At 37.0% G+C, this 25,405-nt stretch overlaps 4 protein-coding genes across 4 annotated transcripts; 1 reads left to right on the forward strand and 3 right to left on the reverse strand.

Moving 5' to 3' along the window:
* Positions 1–2,386: 2,386 nt before the first annotated feature.
* LOC131774144 (uncharacterized) lies at positions 2,387–7,774 on the reverse strand. The gene is made up of 4 exons (XM_059090171.2): positions 7,422–7,774; positions 4,901–4,948; positions 3,879–3,975; positions 2,387–3,628 (listed from the first exon to the last, which is right to left on the reverse strand). Exons 1-4 carry the CDS (start codon positions 7,489–7,491, stop codon positions 3,298–3,300), a joined length of 546 nt encoding a protein of 181 aa, XP_058946154.2. The 5' UTR covers positions 7,492–7,774; the 3' UTR covers positions 2,387–3,297.
* Positions 7,775–10,111: 2,337 nt separating this feature from the next.
* On the reverse strand, positions 10,112–13,977 carry LOC131774142 (uncharacterized). Its single transcript, XM_059090169.2, has 6 exons — positions 13,880–13,977; positions 13,694–13,805; positions 12,571–12,603; positions 11,837–11,945; positions 11,239–11,347; positions 10,112–10,521 (listed from the first exon to the last, which is right to left on the reverse strand). The coding sequence occupies exons 2-6, from the start codon at positions 13,764–13,766 to the stop codon at positions 10,288–10,290; spliced, it is 558 nt and encodes a 185-aa protein (XP_058946152.2). The 5' UTR covers positions 13,767–13,805; positions 13,880–13,977; the 3' UTR covers positions 10,112–10,287.
* A 976-nt stretch (positions 13,978–14,953) lies between these two features.
* On the forward strand, positions 14,954–20,208 carry LOC131774138 (uncharacterized). Its single transcript, XM_059090160.2, has 6 exons — positions 14,954–15,095; positions 15,198–15,286; positions 16,957–16,989; positions 17,469–17,580; positions 18,430–18,604; positions 19,286–20,208. The coding sequence occupies exons 2-6, from the start codon at positions 15,211–15,213 to the stop codon at positions 19,550–19,552; spliced, it is 663 nt and encodes a 220-aa protein (XP_058946143.2). The 5' UTR covers positions 14,954–15,095; positions 15,198–15,210; the 3' UTR covers positions 19,553–20,208.
* Positions 20,209–22,622: 2,414 nt separating this feature from the next.
* Positions 22,623–25,388, reverse strand: LOC131774137 (transmembrane protein 254). The gene is made up of 4 exons (XM_059090159.2): positions 25,242–25,388; positions 24,898–25,001; positions 24,389–24,448; positions 22,623–23,169 (listed from the first exon to the last, which is right to left on the reverse strand). The coding sequence occupies exons 1-4, from the start codon at positions 25,374–25,376 to the stop codon at positions 23,040–23,042; spliced, it is 429 nt and encodes a 142-aa protein (XP_058946142.2). The 5' UTR covers positions 25,377–25,388; the 3' UTR covers positions 22,623–23,039.
* Between the last annotated feature and the right edge of the window lie 17 nt (positions 25,389–25,405).

Genomic DNA, 25,405 nt, shown 5'->3' on the forward strand with positions numbered 1-25,405 from the left:
CGAAAGACTTCTTCATAATTAACTTATTATTTAAATAAACAAAATAGCCTCGTCATTCTGATATCGGTCGATTCGTTATCACTCCCAGCAATGCGTAAGATTGGTACTACTTTAATATGACAGATATTTCTTCTCCTGGGTGGAAAGAGGCTCTACAAGAGGTATATGTCATGCCTAAGATCGCAACGAAATAACAAACACCAAGGCTAGGTTTACTTCGAACGACAAAACGTTTACTCTTGATGCAATTGCCGGAGTCCTTCTTTCTCAAAAGGCCCACGTTTCTTCTGGCTTGCATCGGAAACATTTGAGAAAAAATTGCAGGTTGAGCGAAACAGAGGATATTACTAGACTAAACTAATAAACGGAAAAAGCTAAAAGAAAATGAAAAATGTAATTAAAGACAGAACAGAACAAAAACTGTAAAAATGTTACCGTGGGAGTGAAAAGGACATGTACCCTGAGTTATTTTCACGGCATTAAAGCATACTTTACGAACTGTTGTAAAAGTAAGCTTAATTTACATTAGCTACCAAAGGAAAAGACTGGTAATTTCCCCTATATTATTGTAACAGCGGTTTATTTTTTCCTCTACATCCATTACTTTTCAATTCAAGAAATTTATATCACACAAGATTTTCGCATGGAAATTATGAAGTAATGGCATTATTGCTTAAAAATTTTTAGATCGTGGCGTTTGAATCCGCAATCTATGGCAGAAGCTATTTGTAAACGAAACAGCACCTGCTCCACTCGATATCCAAAGCTGTCATTTTTATTTTGTACCGCAAACAGTTCCAATTGTTAAATGTATGCTGCAAAATACTCAAAGAAAGGCATAAGGAAAACCAACAAATTGCATTGGGCCAAGATACAACTTCGGCCTTCTCTTTTGTAATTTGCACAACTGAATCATAGCATATTGGAAAAAATCGAACAGATACGTGATGTAAGTAAAACCAATATTTTAGAAATAGCATACAGAGCGCGTCATTAAAGTCACCACAAAGTTTACTTTGCAAATGACAAGTATCTAAAACTTTGTTTTAATATTTGCTACCAATCACGTTTCGATATGCAAGAAAAAAGCTAGAAAATCTTATTTATGAGTGTCAGTTGATTTATTCGTAAATCTTTCCATCAAGGGTTTTCAGTAAAAATAATTTCATTCTGTGTCTTGAGCTGAAAAGGTTGCATAGAGTTTTGCTGATTATATGCACATTTTCTCAAACTGAAATTTTTATATTATCAGAATTAAAAAGAAAGTGTCTTTGTGTTGAGAGGGAGGAGTAAATTAAGAAGTAATGCCTTCTTCAAGAACATTAAGGGTAGAGATAAAGCCGAAGTAATTACGACGCAAATCAGAACAGAGATGTGGGTAAATAGAAGACTAAAGATAATTTCATCAAATTACCCTTAACGAAAGAAAGTAGGGGATTTGAATTTGATTATTTCCCTGCATATAAACACTACATAAGCAGCTCGCTCGATCTTGTGGATTAAACTTTGATTCATGCAATCGCTTCACGATTATCCCGAAATCGTTTCCGACCGCAGAGCACGAACAAGAAGCGAGCCGTCAAATGACAAGAGCTTTACCGAGAGCCTACAATAAGTACTGTAAGCGATTTTTTGTAGAACGTCAGGAGAATTGTTACGCGATCGCATGCATCACGTCATGACGGTCAATCAACAATATCAAGTTAGGCTTTAATTGTGGGCTTTAACTGATAAAACAGTCAAATTCTCGGGTGGCTTGACCGGCGCTAGAAGCACTGAATAAAAATGCCAGTTTTACGTGGATCGTGAAAATTTTCGGAAGCTTTATGGATTCTTCAGTCTGTGGTTTGCTCTTTGCGAGTCTGATTGTTTACAGTCAGGTCAGCTCCTGCTCAGATCGTTTCAAAGAGAGCTCAGATGGCTGCACGATTTAACAAGATTGATCCAGATAATTTAACGGGTAAGGATGATCCAGATTATTTAATAGGTAAGGATGATCCAGATAATTTAACAGGTGAGGAACGGTCGCGTTCTCCCTCGATAAAAATTACAAAAAAATGGCGAAAAATTTGACTTGTGTAATTATATGTTTCAGGTGCGATCACGACTGTGTGCCCTACGTTCCTAACTCTCCACTACAAAAATATTCCTGCTTAGATAAATATGGATATTGCTTATTTCTGCCGTGAAGTGCCGGTGTTTGTATGTTGTCAAGCCTCGCGGGCTCATCAATATGAGGAACAACTCGTCAAAACGTTTAAGAATATATCTTTATAAACAAAAAGGACTATATATACAAAGTTGAATTATTCAACATAAGCAAGAGATTGTATGATACAATCTCTTGATATAAGCGACTCGTTTTACACGCCATGAAGTCCCCGAAAATTATCTCGAATGACAAACGATTCCTTACTTACTCTGTTGATGACTTCTGCCCATGAACTTCACATTTTCTAAGCTTCAGCAACTTTTATTGAATACAGTCCTTTACAAGGTTACACTTACTCGATCGATAAGACCACAAGATCACCTGTTCAGTCATCACTGCTGTATTCCAACACATCACTTTACATTCCTTAAAATGGAATTATATTAGAAAAATACTTAATATTTTGTCAGTGCTTGATCTTGGCATTTTGTACGAGGAAATTATTGCAATTCTTCCCTTTCATTCTTCATGCATTTTCCACTTAGTGACTCGCAATCTTTTACAATAAAAATGACTGATCTTTGCGCCTTTCTTTTTCTTGGTTACTCGTGTGCAAGTGTCAATGAAAGGCTCATTCATTGTTTATCGCCGGGGGAAGGGATGGATAACGACATCTCCGAAAACCTTCCCCCCACAAAAAATTATGACAGATCCCTAACTATGAAACTAGCTCTTGAATTGAATTCCTTTATAGTTCCTCCTTTATCGTCAGTATCATAAATGTATGAACACTTTACAAACTTCCATGCGCTGTCACAAGGAGGCAATATTGTTCGCGCATCAAAAATAACTGGTTAATTTTGATTTTATTTCCTACTTTTCTTGCTAACTGCATGGTCCTTTCATACGTGGATGTATTTACACCAGAAGGTAAAAGTTTTTGACGCAGTTCCATGGTCGACGAAGACTTCATAAATTGGTGGTGTGTACACACTGCAACCATTTTTTGGTAAGTTTCTACTCGATTTTCTGTCTATGTGGTTGCACTTGATGTGAAAAGTTGCCCCATGACTTTGTTTTCGACGCAAGTACAACTGTTAGGAGAACTTAGCTCTGTTAAGCTAGTTTTCACTTGAACCATAATGTTACAAGTTAACGGTTTCCTCCACAGGCGCGATAGCGACTGATTCCTCGATTTCTGAAACTACTCCATCATCTAGGCTGCTTCTGCTTCTCGGTGAGTTTGCAACACAATGATTTGTCTCTGACTCATTCCTTTGATTTTCTTGGAATGCAGTCGTACCTGGACTAGCTATCCCCAATATTACACCATCGTCAATAGTAGTAACAACTGTGTCGCTGCTAGCAATACTCTGCTGACTCGTACGCACTTCATTCATCGCCATCTCATATGAAGGCAAGAATGGAAATTCGTTTGTCAGCTGTGATTCAGGATCCTCAGCAACTGACCGAGATCTGAAAAAACAGGAGGAAAATAAACTTAGCAGTTGCTTGGCAATCTTTTAAAAGCAGAATGAAAAACTGCCTTTAACAAGCTTCCAAAGGCAACCATTACCATGTGAAATGAAAAAGGAGAAAAGTTTTTAGAGAAACTTTTGTGCTGCGTCAGTGGTGGTATCATAAGATATTTAGGTTCTACCAACTAGGTTGGTAAGCTAAATTGGCTACCGTAAAAAAACCGTAAAAACGAGAAATAAGAACTCACTTAAACACCGCATCCCATGCTTTGCATGCAAAAATAAAGAAGACAATCAGCTGAATGGCTAAAACAACTCCATATACTATGACGATCGTCAAACCACCTGTAAATTAAAAAAAAATAAAGAAATGAGTTTTCCTCAGTACGTCGATATGGAATGCATTACTGGAAATATTAAACATGAGACTAAACAAAGTAGCTTTAAAAGGCGCTTGAAAAAAGAAAACTGACGTCATACAGTTATATCGAGCAGTAAATAGTTTTATTATAACTATTACGGAACTGTTAATATTTTTATTTTACTTTATTACCGACATACTCACAGATTGTTATGTCGTAGACTGAGATAAAATTTTTGATATTAATGTTTTTGCTTTCCTCTTTTGGTTATTTTTTTATTCGTGGCAATACCCGCAAAACGGCGATACTTACAATACTGTAATGAGCTAAGCGTATTGGACCACATTAATAAAGTTACCTACTTACTTTTACTTACACCAGATTATTTAGACAAAAAGAGACTGTGGAGAATCTCAAGAGACTCTTTAATCAACATCCTTGGCTTTTCCATTTACTCATCAATATAAAATAAAAATAATTTTCAAAGAATTCTCTGGTGCTTACTAAATCTCTTAGCAGTGGTAATTTCATTCTACCCTAGTTGAATGTGGACTCCCCACCCACTCCTCCCCCTCCAACGGTTCTTGATCTCCAACACTGACCAAGAGTAATGGACCAGTCATTATTTATCGTCTGGGTAAGCGGGTGGGGGAGATTTTTGAGGATCACATGGTTATCAGGGGTAACGGAAGGTGATCAGTCGTCGCCAACTTAATACGAAGGGGAACTATAGATATTGACTGTTTATTAACTGCCAATGAGGAGGATCCTAAGAATCCTCCAACTCCCACCCCGAACCTCCTCCCCGCTCCATCGGCGAAAAATAGTGACCACTCCCTAAACGAGAAGCGACAATAAACAAATAAACACATGGCACAAAATGTATTTAGGAGAAGATCGCGACTTACTAGCTTCATCGTTAGTTCCCTCGTCTTGGTCTGAGTGACCAATATAGTCTAGAAATCGCAATAAGAAAGAGAAGAAAAAAGGAACAGATGTATCATTGCATATTACTGATGTGATGTTTTCATAGTAAGTTCTAAGGAAATAGCAACCAAATTAAAAAGTTATTTAAAGAAAGTTATCCGTTTGCCTCACGTCAGTGCAACGAAGATACATTTTAGTCTCCCTTATGATACGAACCCAGGCCTTCGGATTTAAAAGCCCAATCTCTACCACTTAGATAGATAGATAGTTTATTATCAAGAACCTTGCAGCCACAGGCTGAATTACGTTTGATTTACAATAAAATATATACTACAAAAGAACACAGTAGTCAAAGTGAACCAGGCTAGCTAGATGAGCCGGAGACAGGCCCTAATTCTATGCTCAATTTTGATCGGTTCTTACCCATGATCTATGGGAGGACAGACGCATAGATGGCAACATAAATGACGACGTTTTGTTTTTTATCATGATTATAAAACAAATAGATCCCATGTCACCGTAGGTCTGTAAAGCTCTCTTAGAGTAATCTGTAATCTCTTATTAAACATGCGCACGGCAACATAGAATGTATTTGTTAATTTTTGGCGCTTCGGCTTGAGCGTTTCTTCCCCTCCCCTCCCCACCCCCTAAACCTTTATAACAAAGTCGCCCTGTTTCAGATCTAAAGGCCGCAGCTCGAGACTAGCTTTTAAAAACGAAACCTCAAAGAAGTCGCACTTTTCTTGCGAGGGGACATCGAGTAGGTCATTTCAATACCTTGTATCTAATTCTGACGAAAGGCTAACCATCGGAGCGTCATTTTTAGAAACTCTTGAAGGTGGCCAATTTAAATTATCACCTTAGCTGATAAAACTAAATTATTCCTCCAGCGACGTGGCACCTCCCGTTTATTCATTTACTTGATTCTGTTCCCTTGGCTTGACCGTCTATCAGCGTTCCTATAAGCGGGCATTTGGTACTCTAACCGTAGCCCTTGGCGCCGAGAATTCTTCGGTACTCACGTCCATGTCATTGTGTTCCGTTTGTTGACTTAAACCTTAAATGTTAATCTCCCGATCTTAATTTTCTAACCCCCTCCCTTATAAAACCCTCTAAACGAAGGAAGAGGGCACTTTAAAAGGCGGAAATCTGTCTAGGAAAAGGATCGGAGATGTAAATTCACTGAATAATCAGAGAGATGTGTTCGACGATTTTTTTTAACGATGCATAAAACGCGTTGAGAGGCAAGACATGATGCATAAAACGTGACATTCACGAAGAACTAAGAGACCAACTAGCATGCATGAATGGATATCATCTCATCTCATGGATGATTGTACAAAGACAATAAATTATTTTTTTTGTACAATCCACCATATGCGAGAGCTTGGTAGTTGTTATTTTAGCCCGTATGAACCTGGTCGTGTAACTTATTTCAACATTGCTTCGTGGATGGAATATAAACTTACGTCGGTGGCATCCCAACAAAATAAAAATGAAAAAAAGGAAGAAAGAGAGAGATAGAGAGCGAGAGAGAGAGAGAGAGAGAGAGAGAAAAATAAAGAGAAGAAAGAATAAACAGGCCCTGATCGACTCCGCCGTGAAATAAGTATTATAGCATTATCAAAGGGTAATTTAGTATTATGAACTGAGTTGATAACGTAAATTGGCCACCGTAAGGAGTTTAAAAGTTGACTTTTCGAGCACTAGCCCTTTCGTCAGAGCGATGAATGAAGGGCTAACGCTCGAAACGTCAGCTTTTAAACTCTTTACGGTGGCCAATTTAAGATATCAACTCAGTTCATAGTACTAAATTACACTGTTATAATCTTCCACCGACGTAGCACCACAGTTTCTTCAGTGGGGACATCGAGTAGGTCATATTAGTACCTAATATCTAATTCTGACGAAGGATTAACTTCATGATTAGCATAATTAAAGCTTGACAGCACGCTAGATATAGAGGTTGCTTTCTTTCTGTACGTCCCCAGAGGATAAACGTGTTGTTCAAATTTGCCGTTTGTACAGCATGTTTACGTAAAAACAAAAGAGCTGCTCGAAGCTGGTGTTTCTCGGATCCTCCTTATTTTAACGCAAAAACGTGACCTTCCAGTGTCGATTTGTTGCTTATCAAGATGATCGATATGTAGGGTACACTTCGATTATAACGAAATCTAATTTAAGTCTTAAAAATGAAAAGGTTCAAGAACGTTTAAAGATCAAGTGAATATCATCAGCACAGAGACAGCTTAGGCTTGATTCTCGTAATAAAAAATTTACGGTCTTGAAATGAAATGCCCAGTTTAAAATCTGAAATTTGAAAAGTAGACGCCACATTCAAAGGGATTTTACTCAATCCAGTTCAGACTGAGTAAAAACCAAAGTTTGTGGTTTAAGACCATTTCTTTTATGGCCTACGCGTAATATTATTGAAAAGAAAAACTTCCGTTCTCGTTTAACTATAAACAAAGTGTTTGTTCTGAAATGCGCACGACGACTTACCTCCATGGACAGCAGAAGAAAATAAAGCCAACAGCAAGAACGACTCGTAGAGGTAGCCCCTTACACCCATTTTAGTTAGAGACACAACAATAATCAGAAGGTAGCTACTTCTAAAATAATGTTTCAAGGCATGTAGATAAAAGTCGAGTCATTCGCAAAGTCGGTTCTCAGCGTTGAAGGATCAATATCCGATGATAGTGCCGTGGCAATATGCTTTCAAAATGCAAATGTACTGGAATACATCATGCTTGCGGAGTCTGGCTATCTCATTTCAACTGTCCTACCGTGACACGTGATTCGTGTTTCACGTGTCACGTCAATTTCCCAAAATGTGAAATACTTTAGCTCCTAGACTTTTGATGCCAAACAAGCCACTTCCACACAAGAGAACTTTGAATTAGATAAAAGTTTCTCGGTAATACTAAGAACCTTTTGTAGGTTTTACGCCTCATTTACAGCGGTAACTGTAAACAAAATTCTGCGTCATAGATATCGCGCTAATTCTAATACGACGGCCGATAAGCGGGATTGAACACGCATAAGCTCGTCAAGATATTCCTAAAAGTTGCTTCAATATAACTCTTCTTATCAAAGTCCAAGTTGGCAGCAATTTTAATCCGAAAGTTCAAAAATTAGAGCAGAAAGTTCACGTTTTAAATCTTGGTAAAACTGTTAAGTTTTCTATTTTGGTTCAATTGGCAGGTAAACGAAACAATGGTTGTGTATGGTAATATTCGCTGTTTACAAACACTGACGTCAAGATCATTTGTTATTCAAATACACCGACTGTTAAAAGAAGTGCTTTATTGATCTCACGAAAAGCACTAGACACGCAAAAAGTGGCCTTATCTCCACTAGCCGAATACAGTTCATTTATCGTTTTACAGCTTTGCTGCGTTTATCATGATTTATGAGTAATAATTTGTTAACGGGATTCCTAGTTATGTTCATTGAGCCATTATTTCATCCTGACAACTTATTTAATTTAAGGTACAATTCTCAGCTTGATTACATCACTGTACAAAACTGTATCCACATAAGATACAGTGGATTTTCTATATTTACATTTTCAGGTGGTCCGTTCCACGATGGGATGACCATATAAACTATTGCAAAATAATCCCAGAACCCAGCTCTGTTTCACAAAGATAAATAAACACACAAACTCCTGAGCAGGAAAAAAAAGCTCCTCTCTTCTCTTCATTTATAAAATTGAAGTATTGATGCATCTTATTGTTGATAGTCCTCGCTGCGTTCATCAGAGGAATTATAGAAACTAAAGTGTCTTAACCTTTTCGCTTCTCTGTCTCTTTCAGTAAGTAACAAAGTCATAAGTTATTCTGGTAGTGATAACGGGAAACTAAACTTTGAGACCTAATTACAATAGATTCTCTCTTCACGCTGTTATCGTGAAAAGGCGTACTTGTCTTTGTTTCAAAAACCAGAAAAAAAAGTTGCAAGGGTCTGTTAAGCTATAACTCGAAGATGTTTACATGATTTCATGGTAAAATTAGTCAAATTGAAAATATGACCTTGGTTTTGTTGTTGTTGTTGTTCTCCTTCTTTTTCCTTCTTATGTCTCTTTTTGTTTCTTGGTTTAAATAAATCTCGAGTTCCTTTCACATTCGTAGAATAGATAGGAAAGCTCGGCCATGCGAGTAACTTGCAACCCATGATTCTTTCGTATGGATTTTAATGAACTGCACGTGGAATAAAAATAATCCTCTAACGTTTAAATACGTCTGCGCAATGAAACTCTTGGTGCAGTCATAATACAGTTTTTGTGATTAGAAAACTAGAGCAAGACTTGAGGCCTAAGGAAACCAATCCGCCTAGTGTCAATCAGCAGTAGACCACTCGTCATGTGCTCTACGCGATGCAGATTATGTCGGTTACACGGAACGACACCTTCTTCAATGTGTCATTGAACACGAGAATTCGAGCAACGTCTCACTACAGTGCACGGTAGGAGCGATCTTAATAAAATTCATTTTTTAAATTCTGAGAAAATAGCCAAGTAGGTTTGATTCTCCAGTATTCACAATGCTCTTCATCAAAAAACTCAAACCGAAGTTGAACGTGCGAGCGGAACTTCAATGCATGCAAAGCTTTTTGTTTAGTTTTAAGTCACTTATCGTTGTGAAACGTTTTTATTCAGCAGCTATTGTCATTAAAGTATTTTATAGCATTGTAATCTCATAATTTTTTTTTAATTCGTCGTCGACTATATTTTTTAGCCCTTTTTAAAATGTATTATAGAAGGATTTCACCGCAATATTTTATAGTTAGAGAATCGTAGAAATACGTCAAACGCATTCATTGCCCTACGTAATGGATGAGACACGAAAAGCAAGCAGGATTATGCAGTTGACATAAGGAGAGCCATTTGAGTTAAATATCTTTAATGCGTGATAAATATATCGCACAACAGCATGCAATATTAAAAATTCCCGCTAAATGTCGAACAGCAACAAACCTGTCTTATTTTATTTCTTAGAGTCAGTCATTCAGTTGGTAATGCAGTCGGTCAGTCAGTCACGCAGTCTGGGCACTCAGTCATCACGCAGATAGTGTTGCTGTCAGGAAACAGAACGACTCATCGACACAAGCTTGAAAACACGAGATCGTTATTGTTAGAAAAACCTTCCTTCGAAATTGATCATTCAGCAGATACAACTGTAGACCAGGTGCAAAGGTGGTAAACTCTATTTATTTCCAGGAGTTTGAAACTTAAACACATGCACATGATTTTACTTTTGAAACGACTCAATTAGACCGAAAAAGAATGATAAGAAGCTCCTTGATATTTCACCAGCTCTTACGTGTGTCACTTTCTTTCATTAATCAAAACGGTGTGTGCCTGTCTTTAGCGTTTGACGTCACTTTCCACCAGATCCATTCCAGATTGCATGCTGGTACTTTGGTACGCCTTGTTATGAAAAGAACTGAGAGTCTTTGTGTCTTTCTCGCTTTCCTTGGTGCCTTTTTGCTCTTTTTCTGTTCCTGGTGGAGCGCTTGTTTTTCCCATATTGTTGTTCTGGCGTTCACTTGACTTGAGGTCGTCGATGGAGTCATGAACTCCGTTGCTTACGTCGTTGAGCTGTGTGAGGGATTATACATAAGTCATGACATGATCCTCACGGGTAATCGCAACTCAAAAAATGCAGAAAACCGAATTCTCAGGGAAATGCAAGTTTTATGGATCTAACCTGTCTGTATCAGACAACGGCAAGGCAATGCCACCAAATGAAAAGCTACGAATGTACTTGATAGGGTAAAGGCAAATCGTGGCGGATTTTGGTGGAACAAGTATGTGATAATGAGTTTAGCACTCAAGCAAGATAAGCTTTTTGGCTTAAACCTGTTCTTCAGTCTCAGTAAACGGTTAAGTACTGATAGCAAGAGGGTCTCAATGGCCGGGGGTAAACCGTTAGCTGTAAAATGGCCAAAATTTTAAACATCAGCCGTGAAAGCCATCACCCTATTGAGACCCTGTACAGAATGAATGGCTACCGACAAAGCTACATCACGGGGCACATTCTGATTTTGAAATTATTGATTCCTTAAAACAATGTTGACCTTGGTAACGAGAGAAAAACGTAAAAAACATGACATAATTGACTTCCAAGGTTCCGAATAGATAGTGACGGTATCCAGATCATCACTGACAACTTACCGAATTCAACAGCGGAAACATGTACGTTAAAAAAAACTACGAAATATTAAATCTACTCTAACGTTTTGCAATACAGCAAAGAAGGTAGAGGATTGTTCATAAAAAAAAGCTAGTCAAAGTTCAGTAAACCTCTTTCCTGACCTTAAGCTGCTCGAATTTGGCTGGTGACTTCTCCTCAGCGTGCTCGCTGGACCGGTACATGCTCTGAAACTTCTCCTCCGTTATTTCTAGATCATATCCTCTTCCACTACTAGAGAAAAGAAAGGAAAGAAAACGTTACGCCTCGAAAGGTGATCTTAAGTTTCAATTTAGTCAACGAAAGTACAGATAAATCCTAAGGATGAGGGTGCTAACTATAATCAAATCGTTGACAAAACAACAATAACAACAACACCAGAATAAGAGAGCTGTGATTATAACGAATTTACTTTTCAAAAAGGAAAATAGTAAATAAATTGGAAATTTTCTGGTATGAAATCTGTATACGATTCTATTTCATTTATATTTAGACGAAATATTTTATTATTCATTTATTCTTAACCACTTATCTTTTTTTTCATCGTCTTTCGGAAAACTTTTAAGATTCTTACCTTGTTGTTCGGGATTTTCGGTTAGGGTAACGGTAGGGGAGTAATTATACTGGTCTATAACTTGTAAATAGAATGTAATCAGTGTCACAGTAAAGTTGGATATTTCGCTTGATGATCTAAATATTTGCCTTAAGGTCTGGAGTACTCACCCATATGTTAGTCTTGATCGTCTGATCAACATCAAAGACATCACGACGCTGATCACAAAAAATAAGCCACACACCACCAAGAACACAATACTCATCATCAACAAATTTTCTAAGAAACAAAAGTTAATGGACAGAACAAAATGATAACGGCTTTGTTACATTCCTCGAAGGGCTCACAATGCACCAGCTAATGCAATTCTTGTAACTACAAAGATCTAAACGCAAATTCATCAACAGGCTTGTGGCATTTATTCGCTGGTAGTTTTACTAGTATATTGAACTTTATTCCCCAGTTTGTAATTTATCTTGACCTCACCACTTGTTTGTTTTACAAGAGAATAAATTAATGATTGTCAAAGGGCTTAATCCAATCTTCATTTATTTGTTTTAGAATCTTAATTGTCTTAATTTTCTCTCTCTTTGCAGTTTCTATTGCCAATAGCAAAACGAAAAGCTGCAGCAATAGCAACAGCATCATCAATCACAGCGACCAGCTCTGCAACATGGCTTACTTTGTTTCGAGTGCAAAGCTTTAGTGCATCATCAAAAAAAATTCCTTCAAAACCTTTAGCTGTAGGTCTTTGGGAATACTTTGAAGCTAATCGTTGTTAGCTGTAATTTTTCCCTTCACAACCTTTAGCTGTAGGTCTTTGGGACTACTTTGAAGCTAACTGTTGTTAGCTGTAATTTTTCCCTTTTCTATGTAAAGAGAGAGTCAATGATCTGCAACTCACCATCCTCTCCCTTTCCAACGATATACGTATTTTCTGCAAGAAAAAAAACTAATATAAGAAAAGACTTCACAAGCCACTTTGTAACTCGATCGATGGCTAAGGAGCAGAGGAAAATGAAGTTTATTTTTTCTAATTTAAGTAACTCAGAGTGAATCGTTTAGACGAATTAAATCATTGATCCTTTTGCGTCGTCGCACGTAAGTGATTAAAAGTCGATGACAATTTTTTTTTGTAACAGTAATTGCTACAAACGTCAACAGAAACAAACTAAAGTGGGATCACTATCAGTATCTGGGCAACTGCCCACCTTCTCCTCCCCTAACTCAACAACAGTCAACTGATAACAATTTAGGGTTAATGTTGGGTTAGGGGCCCGGGGGTAGGTGGCCAGTTGCCCAGATACTGATATTGATCCCAAAAGGGTATTTTCCTTCTATGTTTAGCTTCCAAATTTTACTCTAGCAAGGAGACAGGACTTCAAGTACATTTGATTTACAGGTCCAATTGAAAAGTGCTCTGGAAGTTGAGTCTACAAGAAGAGTATAATCAAACTATCAAAAGCAATTAGTCATATATAGTTTCGTATTACCAATTTCATATCACACGAACAACTTGTATCCATTTATTTTTGAAAATAATTGCAAAGATTATCTGCCATTGTTAATTACCGGCACAGCAAGTTTCTGTTAGAAATTTTGGGGAAACGGGAAAAGCATCACAGCGTGAGCAAAGGATGTATAAGACATGTATAAAGCGGAACTCAGTGTTCGTAGAAAACGAGATATTGTGTCTTGTTAACAACTGAAGGTGGAAATGCTTTCACTATAAAGTAAAAGTATTGTTGTTCTTGGAAGAAATTTCTGATGTATCTAGACGAAAAACATGTCATTACAAGTCTATCCAGAATGATTAATTTCAGGGAAATGCATGACCGAGTTGATAATTATCGTGGCAAATCCATTAATATTATCCGTTCCCGAGAAAATGCGGGAAGGGTAAATTTGCAAGGATTCTGAGTGAGAATCACTAGCAAACCATTGAGATCAGTGTGATCCTGTAATAAACGCCTTAGTTCCTAGAGATAAGTCATCCATATAATTGAACCAAAAGGAAAAATGACTACCTGCAGCTGCGGATGACGCGAACGAAAAGGCTACCACGAGGTACAACCCAGTAAATTTGAAGTGGGTCCACATCACGCTGGATAGACTCTACTTGCCTTGGACGACACTATCCTTGAAGGAAATATAATGCAAGAAACGTTGTTTCCCCTAGATTGTTAATATTTTTTTCTTAATTATAACAATACCTTTGATCTGTGAAAGAACGAAAGACAGAGGCAATAATCTGTCTACAAGGAGTTCGAATGCTGCTCACAATATGCAATCGCATACCAAGATATTGCTTAGACAAAGCTTCTGGGGACCTCTTTGAATAAATTATTGTCATCCCAACTCCGTCGCAATTAAATAGACTTCCTTCTTTTATAAAGTCATTGAGTAAATCCCAGCTGAGCTAAAAAGTTGGAAAGTCTTGAGGTTTCTTTAACTTCAGTGCAAACACTTTAAGCATCTCTTTGAGTCTCGTTTGTTTTGCGTTTCTATTTAAAAATACAATGTTGTTAGCGAATAACGGGGATTCAATACAAATAATGGCATTTTTTTAGAAAGATAATGATAGCGTTGGTCGATAACGATAGGAATAAGTTCATTTTATTGACTCTATCAGTGAAAAAATCCAAAAAAAAATAGCACTAACAAGTTTATCGAATGTGTTCCTGTTAAGTTTCAACTTTAATGCACTCACGTTATGTTGACCTCGGCCATTGACTTTATACAAAACACAGTGGGCAAAGGAGACCTTTGAGTACATTTACAGTCTTGCTGTTCAGATATTTTATTTCAGTAACGCGTTAGGATCTGGGTATGAGATTAGTTCTGGGCTTCAAACCAGATACCTTTGAAGCATCAAATTTTTATAACTCCACATGTGACGTCTCCAACTGCTTTCAGAACTCGGAATGTTCGAGAATAATTTTCTTATTGGAATTACTATCATAGTGCGTGTACCAAGCTATTTCAACAATTGTTAGACTTGGGACGGTAGTCGAATATGTAGTAACTTCACATGGCCCAACGCATTAGGATAAGCACAAAAAAAATAATAAATCAATGATCGATCGTCAGTTACTAAGGGTTAACAGTAGATCGCGACAAATATTCAGTTTTCTTATGGAAATTTATTACCCTCCTTTTACAATGTCACAGCATGCTCAAAACTCAAAGTGGTTTATTCGAATCAAATACCCGGATGAAAGTTCATTATTTGTGACTTATGATCCGCGAAAGATATGCACAGCTATATGTCGTTCTGTCGATTATTAACCAGATGAATTACCTTGCGGCGTAAAACAACCCTGAATCTGCTAAAAAAATAAACGCATATTTGAGTCCATTTGATTTGGATTTGACCTTGCGTTTTATCGATAGACGCTATTTAGAAACATTGCTGCAACAGTAGGGAAAGTAAGAAAGCTTCTGTTGTAAAATGCTTATTATAATTCATGAAGACGTTCACGTTTGCGCAGGATGCGTGTTTATGTTGCATGTTGATCATTCTTTCGATAGGTTGAGAGCATCGATGATGAGGAGAACATCGTCGGGAATCATTTGGCTTTGTTTGCTGAGCAGTGTTTGGTTGCCATTTACCAAAGGAGGTGAGTATTATTCTAATTTTTCTTCTTTTCCATTAAGATCTTAAGTTTAATCGGAAGCAATCTCTCGAAGCTATTTGAACTGAGCGTTCAAATGCCACCTTTAATTGTCAAGTTTACATGCCTGTTGTATAAGAAGCGCAATTTCTTCGCCGTATCATAAATCACTCAGGATTCAGTCCCTTCAATAAAGATAAAAGTTCAGTGGATTTAAATTCAATTTGCTTGCAAAACACAATCCTTTTAATCGAATACATCTTTATTTCTTGTGGCCATCGCTGAGATTTTTTTTGTGCGTTGAACCATTACACGAATAATCTAGAAGCCTTCTTCAAAATTCTTGCGACTTCAAACTTACATCCTATGACCAATTCGAAGAATAAACTTTTCACGTCGCTTTAGTCAGCATTAACAAAAGCAGAAAGACGAAATTTTTTGCAGTTTGACATTATCATTTTGGATATTTAGTAAAATGCTGATAGGATGAACAAGCGCAGGAAATTTGTTCGATCATTTCCTAATTATAAAGGAAAAGCCCGGAGCAGTGCCTTTGAAACCTTACTCCACATTTATCTGAACAATAAAATGAATTATGAAAAAGAAACCTTGAACTCTGAAGTGAGATGACTTATATCAGACTTTCGGCATAGCGGTACTTGTCATAAGGTGTACAGAAGTAGGTGTGCAGAAATACTGCTAGTTAAAGCAAAATGATTTGGCACATAAATAAGTTTTGCTTGAGTGTTCTGCCAGCGCACACAGTGTTGAATAATTTCTTCTAATTGTAGCTTTCCCTGATGTAATGATGTTTCTGCGCGTTGTTATATTTTGTTAATTTACGTTAATTTTTTGTACCTAAAATTGCATATTGTTCAACAGGCTGATCATGATTAGAGAATATTTGTTGATCTGTCTAGTCAACTCGTTATGAGACTTTTCTTTATTAATTTTTCCTCGAAAAACTGTTATTCGTGCGAATTAACCAATCTTCATCCTGGAAATTAAGGGCAATGCATAATTTTCATCGTCTCATTGAGTTAGAAGACTGCTATTATACCATATCTTGACAACTATTTAGTAGTGAAACAATATCAACAACAAATACTACAGTTTATTACAATGTACGGAGATCTGTCCTTACCCAAAAAGAACTGGTTACTTCAATGAGCTAAATCTCTTCCAAGAGAGGAACCTTCTTAATGAACTCTGATACACTGATGCGTTCAAAACAGGATCTTTGGCACTCGAATATCATAATTGGCATTTAAGGCAACAAAACTTCTGTGTTTGGAATTCAAAGAGTGAATAACGGTATCCTCGATCTGGATAAATCTCTATCTGGTGGATAGCACAATATTTTCATTAACGTTTGTTAACTGGATAGCGATTTATCCGTTGGATTGTGTTATTCGCCTTTAGAGAAACTGAGCCCTTGGCTCTATGTGAAAAAAACAAATTACAACATTTTACAGCTCTACATCGTCACGAAGAAGACAAGAAATTCTTCTTTGTTGAACCTTCTTATGGGTAAATGAGCCTGTTTCCTTTCTCAATGAAATTGTTTTTGTCCAGCATGATTATCAAAATATCAACTAAAAGGTATCTTCGCGTTATGTGTTGGAGCCATTCTTTTGAGAGCTTGAGTTTTAATTTTTCTTTTTATTTCCTCGCAGCATCAGAATACATCATAAACGAGAAATACGATGGTATGTACAAACAATGATTCATATGATTTGTTAAAAATAGCGGGATCACTGTCAGTGGCTGAGCAACTGCTTACCTACCCCTTCCCAAGGTTCTTCTCATGTTACCCTCCCTTAATCCAACAACAGTCGATAGCAATTTAGGGTTAACGTTGGGTTAGGGGAGGGGTAGGTGGGCAGATTCTCAGATACTGACATTGATCTAAATAACGTGACATATAGTTCTCATCATTGCTGTGGCTATGAAACTTGCTTTTGATGTGTTAGCATTATGTAAGATTCCTATGTGGAAAATAGGGTAGCATTTTGAAAGTAGCAACTATACTATTTAGCACTCACCAATAGACATAATGATAGAGTGTATATGTAGCTTCACCACTTGGAAATATGTCATGAGTAGTTTCAACGATCTACCGGATTAGACACTGAAACACTGCTCAGAAATTGAACGCCAATTTTTCTACTTCATTTATTACTTTCAGCTATTCTTGTGGACTGTTCCATTGCATTCCTTGTTTTGGCCATAATTTTTTTGGTTCTTCTGCTCATTACATCAGTGTTCATTTACAGGAGGATGGACGATGGCGACGAGAGGTAGATAACATAGTTATTTTAAAGAGAAATATTTAAAAACTTGCATCACCAGAGAGTCAGAGGGAGTATCTACATCGTTGTCGGGATTTAAAGTCAAACGAAAGTACATAAAGTGAGTCTTTGAATATTTCAAAAAAGTCAGACCAAACAACAAAACCCAATAGAAAAACATTCTAACAAACAAATAAATGTATTTATAAATAGCTGAAGAAAGGAATAGAAAAAGAGTAAAAAAAGAAATCCAATGAAAGCCAAGAAAGTTACGTATGGTGGGGTCATACTTCCACTACGATTTCGTGTAACTTACGATGCGAAGATTGTCATTATGAGCAGATGACATTAGTAATCATGTTTCGAAATTGGTTTGGTCTTGTCTCCAGTTCCTTGCCACAAATTTCTTTCGATGGCTCAGTTATCATTTTTAACCTTGCTAGCCTATTTGTGAGTGTACAATTTTCCTAACATAAAGTATGTCTAATAGTACGACTTAAATCTATCTTCAACTGGACTTTTTACAAGACAATGAGATTTTATCAACTGAGTTGAGCGTTTGCTCCTCGTCAGGAAAAACGCAGAAAAAAAGTATAAATACTATTAGGGTTTTTGAATTGGCCACCGTCAGAGTGAATGACTCAAAAAGAAAGTTTACAAACTCTTTACGGTGGCTCATTCACATTATCAACTCAGTTGACTTTTGATTACCAACTCATGAATTTTAAAGCGATCTTCGCAGGTATAAACACTACTTAAGCAGTAGATAAAAACCAACTCATCTTGTTATATTCCCCACCGATACAGCAGAACAAGGTCTTTAAAAAAACTTATTCCCTTTCTTCTTTTACTTTTTAGTTTGGGGAATAATAGGTATCAGGTGTCTTATCGAGACAGTGAACCTGCAAATATCAGAGACATTACAAGTCCTTTTTATGGCCATAGCATTTACACCCGCCGTACAACAACGAATATGTACCTGCCTGGTCGCGACAATGCTTCAGTGATTGGTGTAGACGGAAAACCAGTTAAGGTACTGTTACAAAAGTAACCATACTCACTCATCTTCCATGCACACTATCCTATCATGCATTGATCAGTTATAATCAATCAGTCAATCAATCATATATATATACACATCCACATACCTATTTATCTATATATCTGTGTGTCTATCAATCTATAAATCTATCTTTCTATCCAAAAGACCCATCTATCTATCTATCTATAAATCTTTTAATCTATCAATCTATCAATCTCTCAATCTCTCAATCTCTCAATCTATCAATCTATCAATCTATCCATTTATCAATCTACCAATCTATCAATCTATCTATCTATCTATTTATTCATTTATTTATCCATCTAGCTATCTATCTACCCATCCATCCATGAATCCGTCCGTCCAAAAACTCATTGATCCATTCCAATATCCACTCGCTCGACTGTTTGCCTATTCGTTTTTACGCTCATCCATTCTTTTAATCATTATCTAAGTCGGCTTCCTTTCAAATTTTAATCGACATCCCATGATTTATCCTCCTTCCTTTATTTCAGTAGATGATCTTGATTTCAGTCCGTTTGTTGTTCCATATTTACCAAAAGTTACCAGCCTTGCTCGATTTTCTTTGAAGAAGCTGTTGGGGTAACATGGCTGCCTTTTTTCGCACCAATTAAAATTGCGAGTATATAATATATATTTGTTTTATCACAGAATATGGCTTACGAAAACAAAGCAGCTGCTATGGAAATTGAAGGAAAGAGCTTCAGAGACTCTCCCCCAGCAGAAAAAGGCCAGAAGGACTCCATGATGAGCGAGAAAAGGATTGGAGCGATGGCAACTTTTGAGAATGCTGCCTATGGCAGTGTAGAGGAGAAACAGTCAAATGAACATACCTACGAAACCATTCATAACGTTAGCACCCAACGCTATGCTACTACTCGTCTTTCGTTCCCAAAGAAAGTCACTTCAGATCTGTAAAGGAAAACCGAAACACTAGTTAGGGAAATAAAGTTTTCGTCAAGGAGCCGCTCTAGTTTAGCGGGTTGTAAAAAGTAAGCTCATCCTAAATTTCTTGAAAAAAAAATGTATAAAATGATGCATTCCAATACTGGGTCATGATGATTTTGTGTTCTGATACTGAGCTTGTATCAAAGATGTTCACCTTGAGAGCAAGTTAGTGTTTTTAAGTATGAATTGTATGTAATTTTAGCAAATACTCTAGAAACACCTATCTAGCCTGTTCCAGGTGCTCTCTATGTAAAACCAAGTGCTTAAACGGTGCAATAGTCGTGGAAGAGAGAAAAAAAGTGATTTTTAATCCTCAACTCTTTTTAAACGTCTCGTATAGCACTAATCTAACTTAAAAGTATATGAGAATCATTACAGGAACAGACCATTATCAAGAGTTACGTTAAAAATTTTTTTTTATCCCGTCAATGAATTGAAAGGCGCTAGCACATTACAATATAGCAACTATGCGAAGCTCTTCGGGAAAATAAAAACTGCAAATTAAAAAAAAAAAACACTGTTATTATTCAAATCCTTACTATCGATACGTTTGAGTCAAAATTGATAAATCGAAGTTTTCACTATTTTTAATAATGACATTCGTCAAATAAAACAGTTTATACTTATCAATAGAGTTTTGTTGATTACGTATGTTAAAAACGAAATGACACTTAGGCGAAATTATGAAATGATCTATTCCAAGCTTCAACATCTTCCCACCCCGGGCGACCCCCTGGGCATTTGAAAATTGGTTCGTTCAAATTCCCGTCCCCTGAACCAAAATTGTGTCAAAATCCCCCACCCAAGTGCTGAATTTGATAGTCAATTATTTTGCAAAAGGCAAGAACAGCGACTGTGACTTTCTACTCATTTACCAGCAACCGATTTGACTATTCAAGCTTTAAAATTCAGACCTTGCAGACGTTTACTTCTGAGCCATCAGCTCGCCAAAGGGAACTCTTTTTCTTTAAACACCTCCATGTCAAAGATAAAACTCGAATATTCCTCTGGAAAGACATGACACTTCCGGTTCAAATTCCCTATCTTACCAAGGCACGGTTCAAATTCTCCTCCCCCTGCGCACGGATGAAAGTCAAATGCTCGTGAGTTGTCAAAGAGAGGGGAGGGATGTTGAGCCTTTGAATTGATCGACACATAAGCTGTTAAAGAATCTGTGGTGCTTCGTTGGTGAATTATATTGCAAAATGATTTTGTTTAATCAACCGAATTGATGTTTATAAATCCAACTTTTTTTAGCGTTAGCCTCTTGTCGGTTGATTCCGCTCGTTTTTTTGCGGCGTCTCGTCATGGGGCTTGTTGCATGGTAATGTTTTCAAATTATGTCTACCAGCAGTGAAAGAGGAGGAAGGGATGAACAATAGCGGCATAAGGATTTTATCAGCAATCTTGTTGACATCTCTGCATAGCGAGAAACAGGCAGTAGCAGCATTAATCAATCAGTAGCATTGATAAATCCACTAACATTATCGCGACAAGTCTACAACCTGCCTCGGGAACTAATAAAAAATTTCCTATATCCCTGCTTGAATCTTAGATCAAGGAAATGTACGAAGAAGGGTTTTTTGCTTCACTGTAACAACTAAATTAATGCCCGCAGTAGGATATATATTTAGAATTAGGGAATCCCCCAAATAAAACGCGAGTGTCATGCACTTAGCAACGAACTCTTTGGACTGTGACTGTCACGCAAAACTTAGGAACATCTGGGACACCAGTGAGAGGCCAAGAAAAATTAATGCTACGTGTAGTTTCTTAAGAAAATTAATGGCATGTAACAAATCAGCGACTGATAGAAGAAAACACACTATTCAAAACAATTTTCAAAGTCAACCTCTCAAAATATGTTTTAGTGCTAAACGGAAGTTTCCGTTTCGACGGAAGTAGTGTCAGTATCAAAATATTAAATCGTCCTAAATAAACAGCAAGAACTATTTTCCTGCCTTTTCAGTTTCCTTAATTTGCGCGACAATGAATTGAGGGTATTCGCGTAGATGTAGATTGCTTGAGCCTACAAATAATTTAAGAGGTATTTACAGCGAACTCAGTATCCGCCGTTAGCCTCACATCGCATCGCATCGTATTGTATCGCATCGTATCATAACGAATCGTGTCGTTTCGTATCTCTTCGGATCGCATCCGAATGCTAACGCGTCGTATCTTTCCCTGCCACATCCTAAGAAGAATCTGAAAATACGGTTAGGCGAAAAAAACCGAAATCTGACTGATGGTACATTTGGTCAATTTTGACAGAGGTATTTGTCTTCCAGCGTATATAATGAGGGTTGCTTGCTGTGTCAAAATGGATAGCATAACCAAGAGACCATTTAGTGCAACCACCTTGACAAAGAAACACAAACAACTAAACACACAAACACACTCAAAAAGCAATGTTATTAATGTCAATTCTCTATTCGTCAATATCAGGGAAAGCATTGACATGATGTTCTCTTTCGTAATCTTAAAAGATAAGTGTAAATAACATAGTGTTAGACATAGTTTGATGCTACTCTGGTTTACAGATTTAATGAATGTAACCGAAGAAGTTGCAATTCATAGACCCAACGTTTCGACGCTCCTGTCTAGTGCCTTCATCAGGGGTGATCTAAACGCTGTAACAGAAACGTGCGATGTTTATACTTACATTCGATATAAAAAGATAACACCTCTTGTTACAGCGTTTAGATCACCCCTGATGAAGGCACTAGACAGGAGTGTCGAAACGTTGGGTCTATGAATTGTAACTTCTTCGGTTACATTCATTAAATCTGCAAACCAGAGAAGCATCAAACTATGTCTGATTGTCCACCTGGTTGCCGTGCGAACTTTAATATATTTTAACATAGTGTTATTTATACATTTCCTAAGGTGCTGACAAGGAGAATTTGTTTAACGAGCAAGAGCTTCCTTAGTTGGTGATCATTTCCTTTATTTTAATGATCTCAAATGAATAATGCAGCAGTATCATTGTCAGGAGAAACTGGATGCTGGTCACTCTCAGGGGCTAAAGGATTAACAATGCTCAACTTATTCATTTTTAATTGTGATCTTCTGTAGACTGGGTATTCTATCTCTAGGTACTCAGAGTGAGCCAACACCCTGTTTGTTACATGTTTTAAACACTCGTATACACTCAACTTCTATCTTTTTACATCGAATGTAAGTATAAAGATCGCACGCTTCTGCTATACAGCCATTGATGTTCTACACATTCTAAATACTTTGATTTCTCAGCAGTTACTTCACAGTTGTTTCTATCCATTGGTCAATTGAAGGGCACTAATAAACAAGTGTATCTATCGAGACCTGCGATCTGCAATTTTCACATCACCCTCTCCTCCAATTTTTTCAAAACGAGAAGAAACTGAATAAAAAAACTAGAAGTAAACAAAGCCCTATTCACAAGACTAAATACAATGATCATGACTGCAGGTGACAATCAATTCACTTTTTTGCTTGCAATTTCTCTTTGCTTGCGATGCCTCAGTAACAAGCCAAGGGAGGGGAATCCAACCAGTGCAGTTTGAAACATCCACTTGAAACTTGTGACACGTGAAAACATCATCCTCCTGCAAGGTGATTAGTCTTTGTTTAACATGAGTTGATGCAGATTATCAGAGTTATGCTCTTAGGAAAATCACCGAGATGTCTGAGGTTTCCTATTCTAGAAATCCTGGCCAGCAAGTTCTTCAAAGTCATACTTGTTGCCCTCATAAAAAAGTAAGTCAGTTGTAGCATCTGTGGTCTATTGGAGCACAGCCCTGTGCTCACTCATAATAACTTGCAACTATTTGATTCATAATTTATATGAATTTTCTCTTTAAGGTGAAACTCTGTGACTTCTCAGTTCAAACAACACAACACTTTTAACATTTCCAAAGCAGACCCCTCTCATGGACCAAACTTTTTGTTGCTTCCAAGTCTTTTAATCAACAGGATAAGTATGTTTGTTAGAATGTTATATCAGCATGACACCCAGGGAAACCTTTTTATAATGCTGACACTAGCTGTTTATGTGGCAAAATTCACCACACACATCAGCTTTGAAATTAATACAGTTTCAGATACAGTCACCTTTAAGAGGCATGTCACAAGATTTTAGCCATTAAAATTCACTTTTGCCATAGATAATTTAAGGACAGTCTTGGTCTATAATACCTAATTTATATAAATTCTACCAATGGGCATAATCTTTTTGGTTGGTGCTAAACAGTGGGAGCAACTTCTTAAAGGGACAAAATGTTGTGTAATGATCAGCATTTGCTGAGAACACTGTGCTAAGCCATGTGAAATGACACAAAAATGTATTCAAATTCACTTCAGGGAATAAAAATTGACAGTAGCAGATATCTACCAAAATATCCACTATTTCTACCTGAAAATATGAGTTGTAGGAATACCTACTTAATACACCCCTGTACAGTGCAAACAATCAGGCTCTGGTTGTTCAAAGCATGGATAATGCTGTCTACTGAATAAATTTCTGTCCAGCGGATAATGTGCTACATTTTGTACCCCTAGGATACCAATATCCTGCCTTTATACAACTAGATCCAGAACCATTTCCTGAGCATAAAGAAGCAAAGTTTTGTTGCCAGGCTCAAGCAGGATCATAGCGATGTAAAACCAGCAGAACCAGCCATTGCCAGCACAATGTGTACTTTCAAGTTTATAGTATATTTCAGACAGAAATTTCTAGATTTTAAAAGAAAAATGCCATTACACTAATGGCTACATTAACAAATAACAACAAGGAGTTACTTTTGAGTCAAAGAACTCAATTCTCACCTACTAATCCTGTAGGCAAATCCAGCTTCTAACAAATGGGCTATTACTGCAAATCTAAAACTATGAAGTACAAAGAATCAGATCAATGAAATCAATGAGATCAATGAGATCAATGAGATCAATGAGATCAATGAGATCAATGAGATCAATGAGATCAATGAGATCAATGAGATCAATGAGATCAATGAGATCAATGAGATCAATGAGATCAATGAGATCAATGAGATCAATGAGATCAATGAGATTTTATAGTGCATGACACAAGATAGATAAACAAGATGCATAGGGGCTGACTGAGGTGGGATTAGAAATTGGGGCTGGCATTAAAGTCACCTAATTTGGAATCTCCAGGATTCTTCTCTATTATCTCTCTTTCTCTAGCATATTGCAACATGTAAAATAACAATGATAATAACAGTAATAATTCAAATAATAATAGTAATAATAATAATAATAATAATAATTAGAGAGTTCAGCTAATTTACAACTGTTTATTTCAGTCTACTTACCCGAGCCTCAAAAGTTTTAAATGATTTTTGGCCAAATATGACACAAAAGTACCAAATGGACCCATGGAATGCAGAGGTACCACATCTATGTTGTAGCAAACAAACTGCAAGAAAGTTGACATGAAAATTAGTACGTTGTGTAGTAATTCAAAATATCTTATCGATATGGATAGAATAATTTCCTCTTTAGAAAACTCGTACACAGTTTTATTGCGAGTCTCTGACGCTCTTTTGTTGCTCCTTGTTGTTTTTGATCAGTTTAAGCAGGTGAGCTCCGATTGAGAAATATGCACTCGCTCGCCCCCCAAGTGGTCTCTCACAAAAACACAAGAATCGACACTCACCCAGTAAAAGATCATAAGAAATATTATTATTATGCTTATAAACAACGGAGAGAACTGAAAGAAATCCCCTTCATAGGACACTGAATTATCTTTCGAGTCATCCTTCTTCTTAGTTGTTAAGCGCGGAGGGGCCATCTTTGGAACGCAGGCTTGTCTTATCAGCG

Source organism: Pocillopora verrucosa, chromosome 6, assembly GCF_036669915.1.
Source record: "Pocillopora verrucosa isolate sample1 chromosome 6, ASM3666991v2, whole genome shotgun sequence".
Classification (NCBI taxonomy): domain Eukaryota; kingdom Metazoa; phylum Cnidaria; class Anthozoa; order Scleractinia; family Pocilloporidae; genus Pocillopora; species Pocillopora verrucosa.

Coding starts and splice junctions, on each gene's coding strand:
- LOC131774144 (XM_059090171.2), bottom strand. CDS start 7,491: ATGGGTGTAAGGGGCTACCTCTACGAGTCGTTCTTGCTGTTGGCTTTA. Junction 3,976..4,900: donor GGGAACTAACGATGAAGCTA/GTAAGTCGCGAT, acceptor TTTAATTTACAG/GTGGTTTGACGATCGTCATA. Junction 3,629..3,878: donor GCATGGGATGCGGTGTTTAA/GTGAGTTCTTAT, acceptor CTGTTTTTTCAG/ATCTCGGTCAGTTGCTGAGG.
- LOC131774142 (XM_059090169.2), bottom strand. CDS start 13,766: ATGTGGACCCACTTCAAATTTACTGGGTTGTACCTCGTGGTAGCCTTT. Junction 11,946..12,570: donor CGTTGGAAAGGGAGAGGATG/GTGAGTTGCAGA, acceptor TTTGTTTCTTAG/AAAATTTGTTGATGATGAGT. Junction 10,522..11,238: donor CCAAATTCGAGCAGCTTAAG/GTCAGGAAAGAG, acceptor TCCCTCACACAG/CTCAACGACGTAAGCAACGG.
- LOC131774138 (XM_059090160.2), top strand. CDS start 15,211: ATGATGAGGAGAACATCGTCGGGAATCATTTGGCTTTGTTTGCTGAGC. Junction 17,581..18,429: donor ATGGACGATGGCGACGAGAG/GTAGATAACATA, acceptor TTTACTTTTTAG/TTTGGGGAATAATAGGTATC. Junction 18,605..19,285: donor TAGACGGAAAACCAGTTAAG/GTACTGTTACAA, acceptor GTTTTATCACAG/AATATGGCTTACGAAAACAA.
- LOC131774137 (XM_059090159.2), bottom strand. CDS start 25,376: ATGGCCCCTCCGCGCTTAACAACTAAGAAGAAGGATGACTCGAAAGAT. Junction 25,002..25,241: donor TTCTTATGATCTTTTACTGG/GTGAGTGTCGAT, acceptor ACTTTCTTGCAG/TTTGTTTGCTACAACATAGA. Junction 23,170..24,388: donor TTTGCCTACAGGATTAGTAG/GTGAGAATTGAG, acceptor ATCACCTTGCAG/GAGGATGATGTTTTCACGTG.